Source organism: Sturnus vulgaris, chromosome 1, assembly GCF_052056855.1.
Source record: "Sturnus vulgaris isolate bStuVul1 chromosome 1, bStuVul1.hap1, whole genome shotgun sequence".
In the NCBI taxonomy this organism is placed as follows: Eukaryota; Metazoa; Chordata; class Aves; order Passeriformes; family Sturnidae; genus Sturnus; species Sturnus vulgaris.
Window position 1 is genome coordinate 91,652,579 of NC_142243.1, and position 25,444 is coordinate 91,678,022.

The 25,444-nt window shown below is 41.3% G+C and overlaps 1 protein-coding gene across 5 annotated transcripts in view; it reads right to left on the reverse strand.

Annotated features, from left to right (window-relative positions):
* EPB41L4B (erythrocyte membrane protein band 4.1 like 4B) overlaps nucleotides 1–25,444 on the reverse strand; it is a 166,172-nt gene that overhangs the window by 69,000 nt on the left and 71,728 nt on the right. For 2 of the 5 annotated variants that reach the window (XM_088171664.1, XM_088171657.1), the window contains exons 11-18: nucleotides 25,125–25,294; nucleotides 24,912–25,021; nucleotides 22,851–22,881; nucleotides 22,334–22,367; nucleotides 21,283–21,350; nucleotides 19,046–19,156; nucleotides 18,233–18,298; nucleotides 3,578–3,759 (exon numbers count right to left, since the gene is read on the reverse strand). In XM_088171664.1, coding sequence (XP_088027790.1) covers nucleotides 3,578–3,759; nucleotides 18,233–18,298; nucleotides 19,046–19,156; nucleotides 21,283–21,350; nucleotides 22,334–22,367; nucleotides 22,851–22,881; nucleotides 24,912–25,021; nucleotides 25,125–25,294 — 772 coding nt within the window. Of the gene's footprint in view, nucleotides 1–3,577; nucleotides 3,760–16,603; nucleotides 18,299–19,045; nucleotides 19,157–21,282; nucleotides 21,351–22,333; nucleotides 22,368–22,850; nucleotides 22,882–24,911; nucleotides 25,022–25,124; nucleotides 25,295–25,444 lie in introns of those variants that run through there. The other 3 variants (XM_088171673.1, XM_088171683.1, XM_014880505.2) reach the window with 3 other exon arrangements.

Sequence of the window (25,444 nt, forward strand, 5' to 3'; positions counted from 1 at the left end):
TGGATTTCACTTCCTCCAGTAATTGAAGTAGACAAATTACTTGGAATGTGAAAAATCAGGCAGGTCTGGCCCGGGTTTGTTGTCTGTTTGTTTCTGTAACAAAGTCCTGTGCTGTGTGTGTGCTGGGAAACATGCTCTAGTGTTTAAAGGAACCCAGGCTGGGCACATTGTTGTTTCCCTCTCTCCTACCTATGTCCCACTAATTGCACTGGAATTTTGGCATTTCTCAGAATAGATGGAAGTGGCAGAAAGGCAGATGCTTTCTCCCTCTCTCAGCCTGATGGTGGGTGCATGTCAGCCGGTCAGTCCATGCTCCATTTCAGCTGAATTCAAAAGCATCCCAGAGCTCAGTGATTAGTCCAATCCCTAGCAACTGGAACAAGTCACAAAACACCTGTGGTCCCATGGAAGAGCACAAGGTAGGTTAAGTGCTGGTGTCACCTCTGTCAGCCTTATGGGGAAGTTTCTGCTAGGATAGCATATTTGCCCCATGAGACCTTTTTGCTCTTCAGGCATTTCCACTTGAGATATTTTGGTCACAAGCACCTTCTTTCCTGAGAGTGTCCCCAGTTTAGTGACCACTTACTTCCTAGAAACACTTTCCTAGCACTGGTCTTTCCACACAGCCCAGAGCCAGACATCAGTCCCCCATGTCCTCATGTTCCTGAGGCAGACTGCTGATAGTGTTTCCTCTCTGCCTGATTTTTTCTTATCCCACACACTGTGCCATGTCCCTGATAAACAGCCAATGGCCAGCATGCTCCTAACCATTTCAGTACATGCACTGTGAACCTTTCCCACAGGTGCTCTACAAGAGTTTTCTCAGCTGAAATAGCCTGAGCAGCATTTTAATGAAACCATTAAAAACAAACCAACCCTAGTCCCTTGTGCACCAACCTTGAAAAGGCACTTAGACCCGTCACCTCAAGCTGCAAATGAGTAATTCTGATTCTGTTTTAAGGGAAGTGCTCCTACTCAGACTGCCACTGCTCTCACAGCATAAACATGCCAGATATAACCATGGACTGGCTTCTCAAGGGAAATCATCTTTGCACCTCCAGCCGGATGCACAGGTGCAACAGAGGATCGGCAATGGGTTGCAGTGGGGCAGCATGGCAGCATTAAGACACCCAGCACACGGCATGCACAGCTTCCTCAATGGCTCAGCTGGGAGCAGTCAGCATGGCTGCACCACAGCCTGCCCTTGGAGGCGTCCCATCCCTTTCCACTCCCTTAGAGAAGCTGGGAATTGGCATTCAGTGCTACTGGCATTGGGCAGGAACCAGCAGTGATTCTCTTCTTCTGCATCAAATAGTTACTGTGGACCAGTCTGCAGCAGACAAGGTGAAGAGAAAGGTAAATCTGTCTCCAGCAACAGGTGCCATACATGCCTTGGCTTCTGAAGTCCCCTTCAGAGCACGGCAGCTGCCAGACAGGCCATGGAGGCTGCCCCCACCACCAGGGCCAGGTTTGGGAGAGAGGGCTCACTCTCCCCATGTCTGGGGGAGCACATGGAGCCTCCTGGGCCCCAGTTTCATCTCACAGGTAACACTCACTGGGCACAAAGAGAACTGCTCCTGATGTTGCCCTTGTGCTCTTCCAGGCTTTTTCTAAGGTTATTTCTGCAATAAGGAAAAGCAGGAAAGCTGTGTGACCTGAGAGGAGACAGAGTGCTGGAATAAACACCCTGTGCTGTGTGTTTTTTGCTGTTTCTTTAATTACCTGCTGTCGTGCCGGTGGGCCCATGGCAGGGCTGTGGGGAGCTGGAGAGCAGCAGCCCTGCAGGGGCCGAAGGTGGGGCACTGGGAGTCGGACATGGAATTGTGGGCTGGATGGGGGAGCCCCGAGGAGGGGGTCAGGGAAAGCAGGGCCAGCAGTGCCCTCTGGGTCAGGACACTCAGCAGCAGCATAGCTGGCTCTGAATGAATTTCCTGGCATGCTTCAGCTCTAATTTGGGAAAGGAAAATATGGGCTGGCACACCCCCCAGAAAGGTCACTGCCTCCCACAGTGCCAGGCTGCCAGCCGGGAGAGGTTTTCCAACACAGCCTTGCCAGCATCCCCCCACCACCCGCACCCAGCCTGGCACCCAGGGCGGCCCCGCCACCGACCCAGCAGGTGCAGGGCCAGGGCAGCCCCATTCCAGGACGGCCTGCACCTCCCTCCTGCATGGTGCAGAGCAGGGCCGAGGTGCACACACCTGCCAGTGGCACAGAGCATCCAGCAGCCTGCTCTGGGCCTGTATGGCTGTGCCCCCAGGCAGGGGGTGGCCATGCTCCGTGTCAGCCCCATGTGCTTCCCAGCATGAAGGCACGCTGGAGTGCAGTGCACAGTCAGTGGAAAACAACACATCTTCTTGGAGGTTGCTCCTAAGGGAGTAGCTTCATTGAAAGCCCCAGGAAGCAAGTCGTATTGCTGCTTAAGATTCCTTCCTTACTTGTCTACAATGCCGTCCATTTTATCTCTTGAGCTTCTCTCCTAAAAACTATCACATTCTCTTGGGGAAAGAAAAGGAAAGAAAATGTTTCTGATCTTCTGAAACAAAGTCTGATTAAAGTCCTTGTCCAGATAGATACCTGAGCAATACTGCTGAGGTTGCAGTCAGGATCACCCAGTTCAGTCCAAGACCCTGGTTTCAGGAATTTGAAAATTGTCAGATTAACTGACCAGGGTGAAAGGTTCCATAATGGATAGCTGTCTCAGGGTCATTTACAGACGGCAAAAACTGGGCAAGGGAAGAACTCATTTTTTTCCTAGAGACAAGGAATATAATAGATCATATCTTGTTTTGCCCAGCATCTGGCATTCTTACACAGCTTCAGCATCTGCCACACTGCAGAGTGCAGAGACTGTAAATGTGGAGAGCAGGAAGAAGGACTGCTCAATGACAGGGATGCTTCTCTTCCAGTTCCTGTGTAAACCTACAAATATTTGGCCAAGCTCTGTACCCTTAAAAATGCCTGCACATGTTCAACAGCGGAGACTTCCACCCAAACTTCCCAAGACTGCATCAGGAATGGATAGGCTTCTCTCCTCAATGCTTTCTACAAGCAAAGAATCTCTCCACTAAGGAAGCAAGAATATTCCAGTCTTGGTAGCTAAAGCTTGCAATTGTTCCCATTACCCAAACTAAGAGCAAGATGCTGTATGTCCAATGTTCCAAAATTTCTGCTGCCTGTGCCCAGACATGAAAACAAGATCCAAACAATGTGGGCTGAGGGCCAGCTGGACAGATCAGCAAGAGACAATAGCAGATGAGGGTAGGTTTGTGAAACTATACAAACAAATAGTAATAACCAAAAAGGAGCCTGTGCCAAGTGATTAGAGTCAGTATCTGTGACTAATGGGGTATTTGTTCAGCTATGGAACACCCACCTAACACCAAATCCCACAACCCTGTAGCAAACCAAGGAAATTGAAAATCTTGTCTCATTTGCACATGCTACAAAGCTAGTGAATATAAACAGGAAGCACATTCTTCAAGGAGGAAAACCAAAATGCACACAGTTTTGTTTTCTTCCCTTTGCCTCCTTGCCCAAGACAAACCTGAAAGCAGCACAGTCACTGCAGTGGACTTACTGGTTGGGTTTGGAACTGCAGAAACAATGTCCTTGCTTTCGGGGGCAAGGGCACCATAATTGGCGTGGTGGTGGTGATGCCGATGGTGGTGGTGGTGCCTCGCAGCCATTTTTGTGGTGTATGGAGTTCCACCATTCTCCTCAATGTTGAACGGGTGCAGGTCGCTGTTGTTCAGTGGATAGCTACAAAATAAATTCAGTTCAAATTAGAGCGGTAAACAGTAGCACCAATTGTACTTTTGGAGAGACAGAATGAAAACTTTCTTGGGAAAAATGCACAGCTTTTTTGTAAATAAAAATTTTAATGAGGTATATTCCAGGTCTTTACAGTTTTCTATCTCTGTGAGATTTATCTGATGAGGAAAAATGATGCCTCTGCTTGTTGGTATGACTTTAAGATCAGAAATATTTTTGATTTTACAAACTACACAATCTCTGCTAGACTCTTTCCTGGGAAATGAAAATCATCAAGCAGAAAACAATAACTCCTTTAAAGTGAAATTGTCCGAAAAGCAGACCAAGGAACAGTCTCAGAGTAACACTACATTCCTGAGAATGATCCGGTCTCTAAATTTATGGTGCAAAATAGCTATATAAAAAAATTCTGACTTAGGGAAAAAATTGAGAAATAAAACATTCTACAGATAACAACATACAAAATAGCACTTAATCAAAAAGGAATTGTACCTGTGCTAGTATAACTAGTTTGGGTTTTGGTGGGGGTTTTTTGCATGTGTTTAGTTAGGAGATAAACCATCCTCAGTCTACAATAGTTGGCAAATGGGGACATATTGACATTTTAATTCATCATCTCTAACTGAGAGGTGACAAATGACACTGCTGCTTTTCTTCATTAGCTTTAACTGATGCTGTTTCAGTTTATTGTTTGAAATTACAATGAATTTCTAGAAGTGGTATTTTCTCTCCATTCCAGCAACCAAAAAAGATTGAGATAATTCAACACAGATATTGCAAATGACTTGAATGTGCTTTTCTCAGAGGAGTGCTTAAAATTTTTATAAAGTTTTAACTTATTCTATAGTAGTGCATTAGACAGTAGTGGCAGTAAATCAATCCATTTCAACAAAAGATGAATCCCCTGCCTGTTTGAAATATGCTAAAGAAATTATATCTTCAGCTGCATGGATTTTCAGTTTTGCTTTTATTAAAAAAACCTGACAACATGCAATGAAGGCAAATGGAATAATTAAAGAAACAACGAATAAATTATACCTAAGATACCTGCTACATATGTTCTCTGCAGATTACTCTGTGATTCAAAGCAAAATTAACCAGTCATCTGCAAATAAACACATCTGTATAATTTCCAAAGTTATACTGAAACACGCAGCTTGGTACGTCATTAAAAACCACTGTCTTCTTAGTAACAGCTTCAAACAACGTGAGGTTTCTGACTGGGTACTAATTGAATAATACTTTTATGCTGGTTACTTTTTGAAAGCAGGAGGGGGGAAGGGGAATGTTGTGTATATTAATCTTGGCAGGTTCCCGGCATGAAGCAACCACTGCCAATAAAGGCACTTCTGATGCCTGTTTTGCCTTAAGGAAACAATACAAATAGGTGTCTGATCCACAGGGGACAGCTTTTGTGAGCTCAGATAATCCAGGACTGGTCTGTCTTTTCAAACTGCACTATATCTTTACTGCTATAATCAAATCAAGCAAGTGCCTACAGGGGAGAAAATGGTACAGGCTAATGAGATTGCACACTAATTGTAGCAGCTCTCCTGCACTTTCCCTTCAAGGGCCTTGGATTGGAGTAACATTTTTTGATTGAGAGAATAGGTGGTTTTATTTGCATGGTTAAAACCCAGCTGTGAAATAAGATAAGTTTGGGGCTGGAGCCTCAGCACATTTTTTAAATTTTTTTTTTTCCCATCTGATTAAATTTTTTTCAAGACACAAAATCCTGTGTGTTGGGAGTTTCATTTCACCCACTGGCAGGCTGGTTTAGAAAATTTTCAATTGGTCTTTTTAAAATGAATCATACCAAATTCCTACACTGACTCCTTATACTGCTATGGGCCCAAGGTATCTTCCATGCTCAAATGAGGAGCTGATCGCCTGAATGAGCCAACTGAATTGACCTCTGGCATGAGGGCAAATGTGCACCAAATTCTTTAGATGTATTTCTTGACTGTCCAGAGAGGAGAGTAACATGTAAAATGTAAAATACAGGGAGACCATTACATCAAAGAAGTAAAGAGCTAGCCCAGCAAAGCTGATGTTCAGCTATGCACTGAAATCCTTGAGGACAGCAGGTCCTGAAGCTCCACACTGAGTGTCACTACCCAGGCAGGGTGCCCTGATGTGAAATCCCATGCTCAAATTGTCAGCCCACATAAAAGCGTGTGGCCATCTGCACTCTGCCAGGGCTGACAGCAACTCATAGATGTCGAGGAAAACTCATCTCAGGGTCAGCCAGCTCTTGCACTTCTGATGTATATGAGGCTGGGCATTTGCACAGATGCCCTCACTACCAAGGAGTTACTGAACAATCAGAAACAATAGGTCTTGCAACAACCCCAGACCCTGCCAACTAGAAAAGCTGACAGTTGCCAAACAAAAATATAGGTAGTTCAAATCCCTTTTCTGTGTACTCTCTCATATATATTTTCGGGGCATATTAGGTATCTTACTGTAGTTTCTACAAGGTGACATCATTATTATCATTTCATATCATGTTTTTCACTTTTCTGTTCTTCCACTGTCTTAAATATAGCGACTTGATACTTTACCACTCAATGCATCCTTTTGTTGCTTTGTGTCCTATTGCTTACTTCTATCTAGCTTACCTGAAAACATGCTCATATGCCCTTCCCAATCTATTGATGTAAATAAATCACTACTTTCAGTGAACCAACTTTTTGAACATATTTTAAAGTATTCATACTCCTGACCTCCAGGAATTCATACTTGCTCCCCAGACATCAAATAATGCTCTCAGACCACGTGCATTATATGAACAGGTAGTAGTTTTCATCCTTTCTCTTGCACCTGCCTTCCGGCCATCCTAGAATGCCAATATCACACCTTTGGTTTACTTTTTAAACATCAGTTGGCTGTCCTGCAGGTTTCCTCTTTCTCTGCTGTTATTTACCTGTGTGGCTTTCTCAATAAGCTCCAGCTGTTTCCTATACAGACAGATCCTGTCCTTCAAGGAAAATGAGGCAAGGCCCTACAGGCAAGCGTGCAAAGGAAGCAAACATTTCTTTCTTCTTTGTCCCTTGCCCAGGAGAAAGCGCTCCTGAGGATTCAGTTTCTGGAGGCTGAACATTCAAGAAAACCACTCGGTATTCACAAGAAGGTTAGTACTACCTTTAGCCTCAAATTCACATTAATTACTTCCTTCTGACCAAAAAGGCAGAACATTGAGAACAAGGTAAATAGCACATATCTACTAATTTCCTTTTCTATTTTACAATTTTCATTTACATTTCTAGTCCTCTGTCTCAGTTTTACTCTCCTCACACTTTACCCGAAAATCTATTTTCAGCTGACATTTCATGTGCTCCAGTCATGCACTGCTTTACCAAATTACATCTCTAGGGTACAATTCACACACAAACGTTAAGAGGACATAGGAAAATGGGGTACAAAAAGTTTTAGAAAGCCGTCAAAATCAAAGTGTGTGGGCCTGTGTTACCTGAGCTGAACCTCCAACACCATCACTAGCAGAGTTATCATGACCCTCCTGTGCAATCGATTTCAGTGTCTCAGCATGTCCACGCTTGTTTATTCTGTCTCCTTTACTGCAATTTAAGACACTCTTTTATCTCCCATTCACCACAGACACAGTGAGAAGGTTATTTCTTGCTATAGAAACCTGTGTTTTTGAAAATATCCCTTTACATCTCCCCTCGGGAACTGAAGAGCTCTGAATTCCTGTTGCCCCTCACAGGTCACACATTCCCTACAGCCCTGAGACATGTCACCATCCCTGTCCTCCCAGCTGCCCCCTGCTCTGCTTCCAACATGTGCTGCTCAGAACTGGACACCCCATTCCAGCTGAGGCCTTGCAAAGTCGTTTCAGAGAGGAAGGGTTGCTTCCCATGTCCAGGATTTACTCCTGTTTATACATTGGAACCTGGCATTTTTCTATACAGCCTGGGATTGTTGACTCATGTTCAACGTGTGATGCTCAAGAACATCAGATCCTTTCCTAACCCGGCCAAGTTTCCAGCCCCACAACCTCAGCTGTGACACATTACTCCTACCTAACAGCACAAACATTCCTCACTGATGTGCCAGGATCAATACCTGATCAGGACTTTTCTCTCATCCATGACAGGCCCAGTATGCAAGGACTCCCATTTTGGTGTAACCCATGAGTGACAAGGATTTTTTTTAAAAAACATAATTGCCTTTCCATGCCATCCTCCCAGCTGCCATCCTCAGTCTCCTGTAGAACATAACTCTGCAGCTCTGCAGAAACATCTTCCACCTGTGTCCCAGAGCAGGCTCACTCCTGCACCTGCCCATGCCCCTTTCCCTACTCTTCCTCTAGACATCTTCCACCTGTCTGAAGTTACACTTGGAGAGCAAATGGTGGGGCTTTCTTCTCTCCTCTCTACGGGGAGGTTGGAGGGGCAATAGCAGAAAGCAGGCTCAAACTGTTGTGCCTTGTGGATGACTGAGAGTTTAAGAGTTTAAACCTTCCCTACCATAGCTGAACAGTAGTTTAAAAAAATCCCAGGCTTCTAGGTCAGGTTGTGATAAGTAACCTTCAACAGTTACCACACCCACCTCTATTTGCTCTGAACATTCCTCCTGCACCAAACCACTGCAATTTTCCAGTATTTAAAAATCCTCAAACTTTCCACAAACATCTTTAGAATTGCTCTCAATCCTCCCCCGTCTGTAGCTCGGAGCAAGCCTGGTAGTGATTTGCACAGGTTTTGGCAGCAAAAATTCACACTGCTGGTGTTGTACTCAATGTGCTCAGAGATGTATCACCCATTGCTGTATTACAATAACTTCTCCAACATCAAAATGGGCTTTAGATGTGCTCCCAAATGGCAGCCAGGGGAAGTGTTGCAGTGCTTGTTAACATATATATGTATTAATGTGTACGTAATGAAAGCAGCCATGGCATGTGAAACTTCAGCGTGGCAGCCAGGAGAGGAGACTTAACAGCTATGCTAAACCAAACATTCATTTTTGGGTTTAGTATCTCCCTTTTCTGGGAGGAAGGAGGTTAGATTCTGGGTTAATTCCCAGCCCATGCCTCAGAAGCAGTTAAAAACAAACAAACAAACAAAAACCACAATGAAATTTCAGCTAAACTTCCTTTAATCATATTTAGAATCTCACATACCACTTGTTTTGCCAAAGCATGGCAAGTGGCACATAGAGAGAAGGAATTTTGCATTCTCTGAAAATGTCCCTGTGGAAAGAAGAGGAAATGGGGGGATAGGAAGAAGGCAGCACATGTGAGCATCACTTAATGGCCACGGCTGTTGGACAGAAGCAAAAGACTTGACCCAGCATTACATGAGAAGGGAACACAGACCACAGCACAACAACTGCAATAAGAGAGAGGGTGAACTTCTGTTTTGCATCCAAGGACCAGGACATATAAAAGCAATGAGTATTCCTAAGTAAAGGAAAACTAAAACCAAATCTATGTTGTTTTTTCTTCCTGCACCATGTAACCAAGATCTCTTTGCTGGCCAGAACTGGCTTTGTGAGCTGTGTGAAGTGTAACTAAAGCTAACAGTGTGGTTACACTTCCATGCTCTGCTCTGACACCAGGATAATCACAGCTGGCCCATTTGCTTCCTTCAGGGAAGGCATAGAAAACTGTGTTGCAGATTTCTTTCCCTGCTGCCAGGGATGATCTAGAGTCTCCATCCAATCCTAGGGACACCTCAGAAAGCAGAGCAGGCAGTCAGCAGCCTTCTCCCAGACAATCTTGAAATTAAAGAGAAAATTATAATAGGGAAACAATATATTAATAAATGGTGATGGAAGTCTGCTGTAGCATACAAGATGCTGAACCAAGTTTTGAAGCAATACTAATCTGTAATTCTCCACAAGAAGAATAAAGCCTGCAGCAAAGCATGTTCTAATAAAATACCAAGGAACAAATCTTGACTCGAAAAAGACACTGTCCTCATAGATTTCACATTATCTGCATAAAGATCATTAAGAAAAAACTATCTTGCAAAACTGTCATGCAAAATATGGCCACTGGGGAACTAAGCGTGCTTTTCTCCATTTACAAATGCTTTTAATTAACACTAACAAAAGCTAATGATATTTAATCACCTGACAAAAAAATTCATTGTCCCAGATGTCCTTGTCGATGAGAAAACTGTGCAAAGCAGACATAAAATTTTCTAAGACCAATGAGTTCCTCCCTCAAGTCTGCTGTCCTCCCCTTTCAGACAGAGGCAATGCATTGTTGTCCTTAGGAAATAAAACAACTTAGTGTGGATAATCCAAGTAAGGTTAAAACAGGGGCAAAGCCAAGCATGGAACTCTGGCCTCTGAGGCAACAGCTGATCTCAGATTGCTAGCCATGGTACATCTCTTCCCACCACTTAACCCATTAAATAACTCATGTCCTGTGAGCGAAGCACATCCCTGTCTCATCTCCACTGTGCTCAGTTTCACACTGCTGCCAAAGGATGCAGAGAGAAGCAGGCACAGGCCTGAGGCTTAGCTAAGAGAGGAGAACACCAGAAATCATAAGATGCAAGAGAAGTTGCTGGACATAAAAGATGAAGGCAAAAGCAGCTAAAAAAATGCTCTAGAGCATGCCCAGAAGGATTGCTGGAATTCACAGGTAGGGATACATGAGCAATGGCCAAACATCACAGAGCTCTGAAGGGGAAATATCAGGGTCTTTTGGTGCAACGCCAGCACTGTCTAGGAAACTGTATCAGTAACTGTGTAAGGACCAAACTACCGTGGTAGCCTTGGGACATTTGAGTATGGACTTAGCAAAACCAGGAGCAATGCAAGGAAAAAGCAGGGGTAACTGCGAGGAGACAAGAGGAAGGAAAGAGGTGAATGCATGTGCAGGATGACTAATTCAGAGTGCACGTGAGAAAGGTGAGAAAAGTGACCAGCCCCATGTAAGCAAGCTGCTGGTCAGTAAGCCTGGCTGGCCAAGCTCCCATCACCTCAGTCCAGGGCATCTTCTCAGCTGTAGTCCTATTTTCTGTGGAGGTGTATGCATCGAGGATGGAGCTCTCTGTGCTGCCCCACCTTTGTGAGCTGCTGTTTGCATATGCAGGTGCTGCTCAAGGTGCTGTCCTTCACCTCCTCTGCTCCTTGCCAAGGCTGGCTGAGTGGGTGCTCCCTGAGCATTTCATCTCTGGAATGAATGCTCAGCATCTCATCCTGGGCTGTGAAGCCAGGAACTACAGCAGCCTTGAATCTAGCAGATTATAAAAGTGTAATCCCTTTAGCCTTGAAGCCAATCCACTGTATTCGGTTTCCCTTAACAACATGCTCCCACCTTACAAAATCTTCTGTCTCCATTCTTACTAAGCTGAAATTCCTTGGGGAAAAAAATTGTTTTAAAAGAAATTAACCAAACCGTGTAATTTTCATGCTTCTAAATTATGCTGATTCTGAATTCTGCTAATGCTTTACAAAAATTATGCTGTCTTGCGAACTTTCAGTAATTTGCCATAACTTTAAAGTCCAGTGTGAACACGACCGACTCCATTGCCACACAAATCACTTCTTTTTAGGCTATAGATTTTTGTCCTTTTTAAAAGACAGTATTAGCAGGTAAAAGTAGTACAAAATCACTCAGCACAGTAAGGCCTCTCTTAATTACATACTTACAACTTCTGCCCTATCTCTGGTCAGGTTCTCACTTCAATACTTGAGCAACTCATCTGACTTTACAGCAGGAAACTGTTCATCTTACCTTTAAAGCCATTTTCACAGGGTTTTTTTTAAGTCAGAAATTGAGAATGAGACACACATATTAAATGCAACCATTGAAACTGAAAATGAATAATAACAAACAAAGGCCTCCTGGGCTCAAAATTATGATACAGAAGTAGCATCCAATTTTACATTCAAGTTCCTTGAAGTTTGCTTCAAATCAGCCTTGCTACAGATTCAGAGAGCCCCAGGTACTGAAGACACATATGCTGAAATCACAAAGCTCCCTTGCTGCTTTCATTCCTCTCCATTCTCAGAGTTTCTAGCAGAAACCATTGCTTTTCATTCTCAAGTTCCTTTCTTTTGCACATAGCACTGTAAAACTGCTTCTCCTAAACTCTTTAGTAGAGGTTTTTGTTTGCCTGACCCATTTTTTCCTGAGCTCTTCTTTCCTGTTTGACTCCTATTTTCCTACTGATGAGAAAGACTCGGCTCAGAGGCACAGTGATGCTGGCTCTGCTGCTCGCCAGCAAGGTCTGAATATTCAGGGCCTTGGCCCCTGGAGATGAAAAGGAACAGCCCCTCTGTCATCTGTTTAGGTACTGAGTTCATTGCTATGCAATTACACAATTAAGAGAGCACTGGAGATTCATTAATGATTTGTATTTCTACTTCTCTAAGGAAGACAAAATTGCAGGAATTGGTAATGGCAGGTAAGCTACTGTGATTATAACTCCAGCACAGAGTGTTATGGGTTTAGGGAGGAAAAAGTAACTTATAAATAATTAGCTGCTTATCCGGAGTTTAACTGCATTAGATCAGTACACTTCCTACTTCTAATTAGGTGTGGCTAATTCTTTCATTCTCATTGCGACTTGGAAAGTAGATGTTTTTCATTGCCTCAGTTAAAAAAAATTAGTGGTTTTTATAATCCATCAACATAAGACATTGATAAGCCAGGAGGTTTTCCAAACTGTTCCTGTATGAAACATCTGTTCTTATGTAATCCAAAACATCCTCTTTCCTGTGATGAGCTACAGATTTTGCTGTTTGATAGTTTTTAAAGAAAAAGGTCATAGTACTAGTGCTATGAAAAGAAAGATGAAAATGAAAAAAAAAAATCAAGCACATTACAAAGATAGTACATTCATAATGGAAATATAATTGTGGTGGAAATTTGAAAACAGAACCCTAGGGGCACTTCCATTGGTTCCCATAGCCACAGCTCAACATTGACCTTAATTTTAAATTGGCAATTGCTCAGTTCTGAGAGGGCATGATGATTATGGCAGTCCTCGTAAATGCTTCTTCTGATAGTGACAAACTAGATTTCTTCTGAAGAGATACAGGCAACAGATCACAGAAAATAAAGTGCCACCAAACCCAAAGGAGTATCCCACAGCCATTAGAAAGCTGTTATGCAAAAAAACACAAAACAAAGATATAACATTGGTGGAACTTCTTATCTCCACCAATCTGTGTGCCAAGTCTGCCAAGAATCTAACTGAAGGAGGAGAAAAATCATCTTTAGAAAAGCTGAATGGAAGAAAAGTTTTTGATTTTTTAAAATCTCTTCTTCGTGTTTGAAACTGACAGTATATTACATGCCTAAATTAAAAGCAATATGCAAGTTATTACAGACATGCTTGTACTTTTCTGTAGCAAGATACTCATATCTCAGGGGACAGTGCAAGGGAGGCCTGACATGTGAACTTTACAATTAAATTCAGATGAACATTTTTGAAATCAGCTCTGTGAGAGTAAGTTGTTTTGCTTTAAAGCACAGTCATGAAACAGTCATTAGCAAGTGCTTGAGAACAGCCTTTACTCTGTAGCTTTACTACTGGAAATGATTCATACCAATGGAAGAACTCCAACTGAATTATCTGTTGGAGTTTTTTTGGGGTTTTTTTTGTTTGTTGTGATTTCTTCTAGTGATGCAGTGGCAACAAGGAAAACAGCACATACACTGAGGAAGGGCAACTCTTTGGCCAGTCACTTCAAGGTACAACAGTAGGTAGAAAACATGGAAAGCTGGAAAACTTCATGATCACCACACACTGCTTTGACATGTACTGCAAAAGGTAGACAGAAAAGTGTGGTCCATCTCTTCTCATGTTTCTTCTGATCTGATTTGACTAGGATTGTTTTTTACCAAAAGCTGCATCTTTCTATGTGCCTGCTGGGAAGGAGGACTGATTTTCCTGCAAGCTCTTTGACACAAAAGTTTGGGAGCAGCATAAGAGCACAGTGATTTTCTAAGCACGTGCAGTTTGACCAAAACATAGGAAAAAAGATCCTGAAACAGTTCAAAATCTCCATCCTCACAATGTAGCAAAAGTTTGGTTAGGGTGCAGAGCGTTAGTTCAAGCTGGCTCTCAAGGTTTCATGGCTAGCACATGAAACTTCTGTCTTAGCAAAAGAAGCCAGTCCTGGTGGACCAGTGCCATTTCAAAGCACAACTAAAGGTCAACTAAAAAAAACCCACATTTCCTAATTTGTGTCCATTAATGCCGGTCTGTAGCAGCTCTGGCACCAGCAGTGTCTTTAGCTGCCATTAGCAATGCTGCAATGACAGCATTTCCCTACAAGTCTGTTTTCCTTGGCCCTCTGTTGCAGACTAATAGGAAAACCTCTCATTGCCAACACTCATTCCAGAGATCTGGAGTGTCAGGTGAGATGGATGTACATCAAAACTTCTCTCCTTTGAGGTAGGTAGAAATCTGCCTGCTTGATAAAAAAAGTGAAAAGATTCTTCCTCTGAAAAGAGAAGACTGCAATGCAGAACTGTCTTCTCTGAGAGCCCCATCTCACCAACTTTGATGCCTGAGAAGCAGGTGATATACTCCGTTTCATTTTCATTCTCATTCATTTTTCCCCTGCTGCCTTTGATGTTCCCCAACTCATTCCTCGCCAGCACCTGAAGTTCCATTTTCAAAATTACTTGCAATCTCTGACACTTTCTCTGGCAGGCTCAAGAGATCTTCTGCAGTGCTCATCAAGAGGAATAGAATATCACATTTTACATCACCAGGCCACAATATATGCTTTGTTGCCATCCACAATGTGAGAAAACAATCCTCCTCTTGGTCAGTTTGCACGAATTCAATGATAACACGGTCCAGAAGGACTTAATTCTTTCCTGTACATATGCAAACCCCTGACTGCCAGCTTTAGAAATGCTTTATAAATCCTGATCTCTTTGTTCACTTTGCCTGTGACTCACATCAACTAGAGAAAAATAGCTGAAAGTTTGAAGAAAAAGCCCACACTAAAACAATATATTCAAAATGACAACAGTTTCAGTATTGTATTTCAGGTATCATATTTCAGTATTCAGTATTAGTCATTAGCTTGCATGCCAGGGCCTGACTAGGGCTGAAAAACGATATATTTCAGCTTGTGTTACAGATGTGGTGCCATCAGCTCTTCAATTCCCCCAGCAGCTCCTGGGGGAGAGGACATGGGATTATGGTTATTACAAGGCAAAGGTAATCTCTCTGCAAATCCAAATACACAGAGCATAAAGCCAGGCCTGAGCCCTGTTAAGGAAGACCTGGCTTCCAGCTTTATTAAGCACAGGACGAAGGTGTGCAGAGAGGTGATCAAAAGGTACCCTCAGCCAGGTTGTATCAATTCTCCAGCACATGGAAGAAGTGATTCCATGTTGGACTTCAGATCAGTGTAATTTCTCCAATGCCTATCACAATATTCAGACTTCCCCTCCATGCCCCTGACAAGTTGATGCAAGGATAGTGTTTATCACCTGTAATCAAATTACAGAAGTTTCCAAGTGTATGCTGGGTTTATAAAAAGAAGGTTTCAGACAACAAACGCACTTCAGAACAGGGTGGAGAAAGTTTGCATATACAGTTCAATGGGTACCCCTGAGAACATGTTTCATTTGGATTAAAAAAGTGTTACCTCCTTTAAGAAATGTTCAAGGTTTTCTTAAGAAAACAAACTTCCCTGTGTATATTTAGAACACAATTAAAATGCATTGACTTAGATTGACTGTGTAACATGCTCTTTGGTAAAAACTGTGCAGCATTTCCTCATGAGGAACTCCTAGGTAAAGTAATTCAGTCATTCAGTGTATAAACACTCATATACCAGGGCCATCATGGTCTTATATTGAGTTTGTACCTATGAACTACCAGAAGATTCCCGCAGCAGCACAAAATTAAGATGCAGTATTGATTTTCTTTGACAGAGCTTTCCCAATATTTTAAATAAAAATTGCTACTGCGTTTAACAACAGACTTAACAAAACATTTTCCAGTTTTCTTCTCTCTCCCCTCTCTACGTGTAATCTTGATTTCAGCTGCACTGTTTTGTGTTGCTTTAAACAAAAATTTGTAATCTTAGCATCACAAGACTTATTACTTGTTACAAACTTGTGAGTTAGAACTGTGCTAATTTTAGGGAAAAAAAACCTGCCAACGTGCCTTTTCATATTTAAAGCAACTCTTTTATACTATCCTGTCCAGACAGATTATGACCCATACGCACCTCTGTTCAGGCTGTAAGTTGCACAGGTGAGCAGGGGTCAGAAAGGAAATAGGCAGATCTGCTCCCTCTTCCCAACTGCATCCTAGCCCATTTGCTACAGGAAGCCAACTATGTCTAGAGGAAGGAAGGACAGAGATACTGATCTCATCTTACCTAGCTGAAGGCTCCATGACTTGGCTGGTTCAGATTTCTGCAGACAGCAGGGAAGATGAGGGATGAACAAGTGGAAAGGAGTGCAGAATGTGTGGGCTCCTTCTCCAGAGAAGCAGAATGACAAGTGCTTCCCTCGAGGAGACACACACAGGCTGCAGAACACACAAGGCTGTTCTTCCCCAATGTGCCTGAGGCTTTTTAACACTTACAGGACCAGCTGGGCCTTGGGCTGTCTTTTCCTGCAGTCTGTCAGGGAATGGATCCCTCGTTCAGTACACCTTCAGCAACAAACCACACCACACATAACAACACAGGATGAGGTAGAACACTGGCAAACAAACCACGTGAAAGCTGACAAGGTTATATGACAAGAATGATACTGTATTATGAATGTAGGTGTACAAATAATAAAGCACCATTGCCCCACACTTTAATGTGAGCATTCGAAGGACCCTCATCCAGAATGCTTTCAGAGGAGCAGCTAGACTTTTGTTCCAGTGGCTCCAACTAAGTTTCTCTTTCTGTTGCTGAAATAGAGGAAGACTAGTCTGGGGAATTTTTAGCCTCACCTTAGGCTTACTCTGGAATTTCCACATCTCAGTGCACAATTGCTTTATTGTCTTCCCCTCTCTACAGATTGTACTGGAAACATTGATCCACCGCAGCATTAGTAACTACAGGGGAAATCTGGTACAAGCATATCTACCCATTCTCCCCCAAAATCTTTCAAAAATAAATAATGCATCATAACCAGATCAACAAGATTGACATTTTTTATTTGTACTTAGCACATACAGGAAAGATCAAAACAAATAATAAAAGATAGCATTTGTAAACAAATGTATTTCACAAAAAGTAATAAACTATCAAATTTGCTCTGAAAAAAATCGTTACCACCATTTATAAATGTGTATTTATCAAAATCAAGTTAAAAACTACTTCATTTTGAAAACATCCCAAATGAAGATTCATTCATTCCAACAACTTCAGAGAGACCAAAAATATAAGGCCTAACTAAAACAAATGCACAAGTGAAGATGGCACTGAGATTTTTGGTTTAAAGATAACAAAAAAGTCTGTAAGTGATCAAAATACCAGCCAGTCCAATTCAAAGTCCCAGGACTGTAAAATATACATTCAACTTCACAAATGTCTAACTTTAAAAAAATAGAGCTATTCCACTGGAATGTGCTCATTTTTTAATGCACTGATTATATGTTGCGTTTTTGAACCCACTCAGAGAAAAGTTATTAGTAGGTAGTTTCATGTAATTATAAAGTTCAATTCCATAATCACATTAAAAGTAAGATGACAGCAGCACCCTTTTAGCAAGGATTAATTTTTAACATTCTTGCCTTTATAGCAGCAGGTATGGTATTGGGGAATGCTATCAATATAATCAGTAAGTAAAAAAAAAAAAAAAAATATATATATATATGTTCTGTGAAATTTATTACAGTGTTCTTTCCCTATACTTGTTTTCAAAGCTAGGTAAGCACCTCTATTTTTTTCTGCAGAACACAAAAATTAGAAACAAATGACATCCAACCCTATGACTGCCTCAGTAGGCTCCCTTTGTTGGTGGCCCACAAGCCAATTTGATTGCTAGTATGAATTCTGTTTTTTCCTCCTTCCAAACTCCTATTTGCATGCCAACTAAAAAATAAGGCTCTCAAACTTCATCTTTTAATTTGACTCAAAGGAAAAAAGGCAATAAAAATAACTAAGGCACAAATGTCTGATCTTCAACAGCAGGCAGAGGGTCACAGATTTGAAACCAGGGTAGAATGAAAACCCCCAGTCTTGGGACGCTGAAAATTCTTACCAGAACTCAAAAAATATTTTTCACGATTTTTTTTTTTTTAACAAAGATATGGAAAACACTTTTCCCAAGAATGTCCACGAACACTAAACAAGGATGGATGCACATACAAAGACACACACTTTATGCACAATACACTTTGAACATACTGCAGACAGACAAGGACCATGGAATGCAATGATGTCTAAGATGGCAGGTGAAATGAAGATGGCTCTTTTTCAGAGAGTCGTCATGAGTTTATCTTGGTACACCATGCTTTGGACTCCTCCTAAATTCTTCTGGTTCTGTTCCTGGATATACCGTAAATTGCTGTCCTCTCCACTTGTGGGGGGGTTCCAATAGGGCCTGTCATCATGATAGGGTGGCCTGTACCATTTGCACAGTTATTGGTTAGTGAGGAATGGAAGTCAACTTAGGAGTGCTACACAGAAACATGAGCTCATCCTGCAAGTGCTAAGCATGCACACCGAGCTACAGCACGGGAAGGAAATGGGGACAGACCTACAGGTCTGATGCTGAAGCTGCTGAAGCAACTGGGAACCTTTTAGCTGATTTCAAAAGGCTTTCAGTCAGAGCTCAATCATTAACAACCCTGTCTGTCTGCAAGGTTATAGACAAGCATAATGCATCAACGCTCCAGAATTCCAAAGGGGTGGTAGGGAAAGAGGAGGAGGCTACAGGAAAACTAAATTTGTACAACAAACAAATAAAAAAAAACCATATCATGCAAAATGATGAGCTCATGAAAGTACATCCTTAAAGTGCAAAGGGTTAAGAAAGGCAATCCTATTATGAATGAAATTTGCTCTTCTGTTGTTGTTGCCATTCCTTTGGCACCAGTGCAGTTAATTAACACTAAAGCAGCCTGTAATTTACAGAGCTGCATTTTCTTAAGAACACCCCTAGTCTACAGTTAGTACAGGTAATTTTCTGAGACTTGCAAAAGTACTACAAGGAAAATACGTTTTTCCTTACTTGTTCATTACTTATTGCTGCTTAGAGATACTAAATTCAACATGGTTACAGTGTCCCCTGAATCACTGCAGTGGAGTGGGGAATAAATAAAACAACAACTTTTAACACTATGTAGGAAACCACAACATTTAACATTACCTTATTACCAAATTGAAGCTGCAATTATTATATATACGGAAGAAATTCTTTTCTGTGAGAGTGGTGAGGCACTGAAACAGGTTGCACAGAGAAGCTGTGGATGCTCCATCCCTGGAAGTGTTCAAAGCCAGGTTGGATGGGGCTTTGGGCCACCTGGTCTAGTGGAAGGTGTCCCTGCCCATGGCAGGGGGTTGGAACCAGATGGTCTTTAACGTCTCTTCCAACCCAAGACATTCTATGATTCTGATAAGTTTTTTTTATAGTAGCAGAAACGCAGGCAAGGTTTTTAGATTCTACCTTTTATTTTTAATATATTCTAAAGTTATGTAATGACAGCTGCTAATTGGAATTGTTTTTTCAGAAGGTTAAATATTAAGCTAACTGCAAACAATTTCACTGAAAGAATCTGCAAACAATTTCACTGAAAGAATTTTACTATGAAAACTGAGACACAATTCCACATACTATTTCATAAATTATTCAACAAAAGCTCCATATATAACACCTATTACACAGGTCATTTCATTTTAGCCCATGCCCATTCCAGACCTTCATGTCCAGAAGAAATAATTCTATCCATCTGTAGTTGTGATCTCAAGTTCACAGTCAAACAGAATAAGCTTTTTCAAATCAATCTATCCAAGTTCTTAAATGTCCAATTCTTTCACTTTGACTCCAAGTTAGAATAACTTGAAACTTCTACTTTAACCACACATTTAAATGCTTCTACCTGAATGGGACAAAAATTCTGAGCACCTTTTCTTCTACGACTGAGCTTTTAAGTATGGGTTGGTTCTTTTTCAGCCTTACTAGCCTTGCTATAAAAAAAGCCACTGTTCATATTTCACTGACCTTAGTCTTTGCCCAGGCAGTGTAGGGGCTGAAGGGGGAGATTGTCTACACACACTACAATACATTATTGTGCTTATTTCAATATCACTCTGCTCCAGGGTGAACTATTTGCCTTTAAAATGTCACGGACTGGTATTGTAAGTGATGAAATCTTTAGAAAAATTTCAGCAAAGCCTCAAATGATTTATAAAATCATTAGGCTCTCTTGGCAACCACTGTTTAATAATGTGAAATTGAACATTTTAAAGTGCTCATAATAAACTGGATAAAGAAACCCTAAAATCGGGAAGACTCCTGAGCCTGAAATACAGGCAAAGTTCATTACACAACTTCAAGTCTCCTGTCTCTAACACAAATTTAATATCTGCTTTACTGTTCTTCACTAGGAATTTTGAGATGACAGTGCCTGTCTGCTTCTCTGCCTAGTGTTTCTAAAAACATACTTGCCTTTTTCCTGCATTCTCAGACTCAAACTCACACCAAATTCTTTTCATTAATTTTAAGCTCAGCCTCATCCCTAGAGCCTGCCCACACTAAAACCAAAGTCTACCTATTATGATGTAAGAATATAAATGTTAGATAAGGAGAAACAAAGATTAGGGTATTGGAATTTTTCACTGAAGACAGTAATTATTCGTCTAAAAAACTGAGTAATAGAAAAAGGCTACTTTTTATAAGGATAAAAAAAGTGGCTGTTTTTTGTCATGTGTACACATATAGACACATATCCACCAGCAGGTGCATGTCTTCACCGTGCATTCCACCAAGCGGGTTTTAATTGGACTAAACTTCTTCCAAAATTTCTTTTCACTCAATGTCTCTCATCACTAGCTACAAACAAAAAAGTATGCGAGAAGATAGCACACCAGCACATGCAGGAATATTTTTGTGAAAGTTCTCAAAAACTCAGTGCTGTAATTTTACTCATTATCTGTAAAGTTCTTGATAAATTGTTCCATGTACTTGTCATTTTTCCATATACATTTCTGCAAAAGATGAAAACAGTGCTCCATTGCAAGAATATAATTATTAATAACTGAACTTTACACCAAAATTAGTTTCTTCTCTTTTTTAGGGAATTAATTGCAAACAAATGCTGATCAATTTGCAATCAAGCTACAGAGCAGCTCCCTAGCCAACATACTCCCTTACCGGAAATCACTAACATTCTATTTTGGATTTTCAATTAGAAATCAACTAGAAAAAAAAGAAAATATTCCAAAGCCAAACTTAGAAGTTATTCAATACTGTCTCTATATCCCATACTTCTAATTTGTTTGCTTTTCATGTTCAGAGAGCTGCCTGATACAGCCACCAAATCTTCATACTAGCAACATAAAGAAAGAAGTAATCATCTTTTTTTTCACAAAGGGAAGATTGCTTACCTTACATTCACAGGCGTGTGTGGATGCCAGAGTGGCTGAGCAGGATGTATATTAGGATGATACTGTGGCTGCAAATGAAAACATTGAACCTGGTTAATGAAATTATATAAAAGCTCCCTATTAACCTTTAACTTTTATTTTCCTGGGGTCATGAGGAATACATTCCTCATGAACCCTAGAAACCCTAATGCTTCAGACCTTCTCCCATGTCACTGAACACATACACAAAGCCTCTTGGTGATGAGCCTGCTCATTAGGACACACTCATGTGACAATGCAAAGAAAATTGCCCTCCTGTTTGACAGACAACCTGGCACATCTAGTGCTTCTGGTTAGAAAGCAGATCAAAAAAAAAGTCAACTTTGATCAAAGGTGGAGAGTAAGAAAGGTTGTAAGAGCAGGCTTCAGAAGGTCTCCTATCTTTGGTGACACCACTTCCCTCTCATATCCACAAGATCTTGAAGAGAAACAGTAAAACAAAATCACTTGTGAGAGTTTTAATAGAAAGTGTTAAGTTCTCATGCACATACAGGGTTTGGAAGCTTGCTTTTTCTCAGTACCCACTGACTGTCAGTAGCACAGATGAAAACTAGGTAATGTTTTCCCTGGAGTGTATTAAAAAAAGCCCAACAAGCATTTGACCAGCAATGAACTCTGTAAGTGTTATGATGAAGGAGGTAATTGCAACTTTGAAATTGTCATGATCACCCACTGTGAGAGGCTGCTCTAGACAAAAGCTTGCTCACAGAGCAGTCTCCTGGGGCCCATCACATTCACAGTCCCAAAGGCTTTAACTTTCATAGAAAGGAAAGGAAGGTAAGGAAGATGGCAAATGGAGTGTATTCAGCTTGCAGAGCATCCAAGAACACAGGGGAAAAAAGACAAGAGTCCCTTCACTTTCTCCTTAACCTCAATGGGGTGCTGTTTATTTCTGACACATCAGAAAATCTCACCCCAGACTAAGGAAAAGGGAGCAAAACAGCTGTACAAATTATAAAGAGCAAAAATATGAAAATGACCACATTTTCCTCTGTAACTAGTGTACTCTTACCTGATAGTTATGGACTTCAGGAGTATTTTTAGCACTAAGAGAGAAAAAAAATTTGCTTTTATGTAATCAATGCATCTACATCACAATGTTTTTTAGTTCAGGGAAGTACTACAGAGAAGTAAAATTCATATTCTTAAGGACATCATTATTTTATTCAAGATATACATCATAGCAGTTAACATGTGAAAGAGGAGTGTAAAATTTTTTTCTTTGCTTTAGATTTAAAAAACATGAACAAGTTATACTTGATAAGCTAGCATAAGATCAGTGAGTAAAAATGAAGTATGTTTTACTTTAGTCTGATTTAATATATAAAAATAGTTTTAAAAAATAGATTAAACAAAGGAAGCAGGCAGGCCCCAAGAAGAATCTGATGATGCATAATGAGACATGCCAAAGCAATTCATCCACACCAGAGAATCTGTTTCTACAAATCCTAAAGCAGATACTGCCTTCAGAATCCTTTTAGCCTGAGTACAGCAACTGAGAGGTAGAGAGAACTTGGGCAGTCACTTACCAAAGTTGTGCTGCTTTCACAGGATTGTTTGCTTAAAAAGAAACAAACACAAAATCTTAAGACAAGTGAAATATCAGCCACTTTGTAGCTCTTGTTGTTGGGCTGTTACACTATGGCTAAAGTAATCCTCATACAGACATATTTGCATAGAAGTGTCTGAATTTCAGGTTCAGCCCTGTGCTTTCTAGCAATCCTGTGCAACAGCATAAAGTATGAATGAGGAAGACACAACTCTCCCTCTGGCTCTGCAAGACTGAAAGCCCTTTAGAGATGACAGCAGACAAACACGTTCTTCCCAAATGCCACAACAAGACTTTTGGCAGAGTATGTTCTGCACAACCAAAACACTTTTTTTTCCCTCACCTTACTGTTGTGCCATGCCAATACTATCAAGACCATTGGAAATCAGAAGCTACCCCTTGCAGAAATTTTCACTATCTTATAGAAACCAGAGTATTCACAAAGCTGGTAATGGCCATGTGTCTTATTGCAGGGAACGATGGTAGCCAAAATAGCCCATCAGTTGGGAATCCTGGGAGGCACTGGGTAATCCTGAGGAAAAAAGTCTTGGCCTGTGCTCTGGGCAGGCTGGAAAGAATGGTGAAGGTGGCAGCTGAGTAACTGGAGTGTGTCATCCCTTTTTCACGACTGTGTGTTTCAAGAGACCTGAAAAACCTCTCAGTGATAAAGTAAAAATCCAACTGACTGCCGAATGCATGAAGTTAATGACACACTGCAGGAGTCTCAAAAGCAACTGAGCTAGGAGAGAATCCAACCTTGTGGGCTGCATTTAGGTACAGGGCTTAATGGCCACAAGATGCATGAAAGATAATAACCTACAGGGAGTTTTTGCATTAACTTAACAAACATGCTGTTGAGCTCTCTAGAAGGAGATCACTTGGGCATGAAAGAAGTCCTGACTGGCTGCAATGGACAAGAACATAATTAAGCATAAGCCACACTTTCTCTCTTCTCCCTCTATCTCACAGACAGAAGCACTAAAACTCAAGGCAAAACCTGCAGGTCTGTCAGATCCCGTTAAGGCAAGAAGAAAATTTAAAAAATTAATTCTTCCACTTATAAAATAACCCATACTATATAGCTGACTCTCACGTCTCACAGAACAGCATCTCACAGATTTATTAAATTTGCATTTCAGTTAAACAAACTCCTTCCATGTACTAAGGAAGGAAGCAGGGGAAAGAGTTACAGCCTCTAGAAAGCATGCATGCTCTCTCTCCCCACTGTAAATGAGACATAAAAATGTTCCCACAATAGCACAAGGGCTGTTCATGGAACTGTGGTTTATATTCTGGGAATGTGAATGAGTGCAAAGACATTCTAAGAGAATGTCATCTCACTCTGCTCTGTACAGCAGCCTTGCTCCATACAGCAACTATACCTGCAGGCTCAAGTAATACAGAATTTGGAGAGGGTTATCTTGCAGTGCTCCTTCCTACGTTTTTCTACATGGAACAAAAAATTCAAGTTTTTAAGGACAAATTACAAAACCACAAGGGAAATAAATTCCTTGTCATTCCACTTAAATTCAGCGCATCTCAATTCTCAGTGCAAGCTAGTTAAGGCCAGAATCTGGATAGGTGAACAGCATGTCATTACAGTCAGGAAAGTCACAACAACTGCATAACGAGACTGCTCAATAACCTTAAAATTGTCTGGCTAGATAAGCAAGTCAGTGAGGCTTCTGGACACTGCTCGATCCCACATGACACAAGCCATTCTTCAAAAACACATTACATGCTTTCCCTTAGTGGGTTTTCTGCAACTTTTCTTTCTTCCTCAATAGAGCAACAAAAGAAATCATAGGTACTTACTCCATAGATGGGGGTGGAAGAATTAATTGTAGATAGAGATTAAAAACAGAAGATGGAAACAACGAACTCTGGCAAAAAAACCTCTATGCACATTCTGATTTTTTAGGTGATCTGACATATTCTTTTTATAATGGGTACAGATGCCATGATTGTAATGCAACATTTATAGGATTTAATGGGGGACCTGCATGACTGATTCAGTGCCCAGGTGCATAAAAACACTCACCCTTATAAGTGGAATGCCTCCGAGAAGGGTATCTCTTGCTGGGCCTTCTTTCAAATGTACTAGTTCTGCGTAACCTTGTCCCGTGTGTTGCTTGATATTCCGTCCTCCCACTTAAAACACAGAAATAAACAAAGTAAACTACAGCCTTCTGCGGGAAGCTGTACCTGTTCTTTTGTATAAAGATAAATATATTGCTGTTGCTCCACTAAATACCTGAATCTGAAGCGTGATCCCAGCCTTATGAAGTCGGATCTACTAGATTTACTGTTTGCTGGGGCTCGCAATCTGAAGAAAGCATGGTGCTCCACCGCACACTTCCACAAATGTTTGCACGTTTTGGCACTGTCTAACCGGAAAACAAATGTGTGCTCTTGCTCTCTGCCCTAAATGCAGAAACAAAAGCTTTGGAAGTTGGCATGCATGGTATTAGTTATTGTCCTTGGTAGGAGAAACACAGCCTGGGCCAACAGTGTGCTGAGCCTCCCTTGTGTTCTTACCAGCCTGAGCACACACCACACTTTGTTGGATCAGGC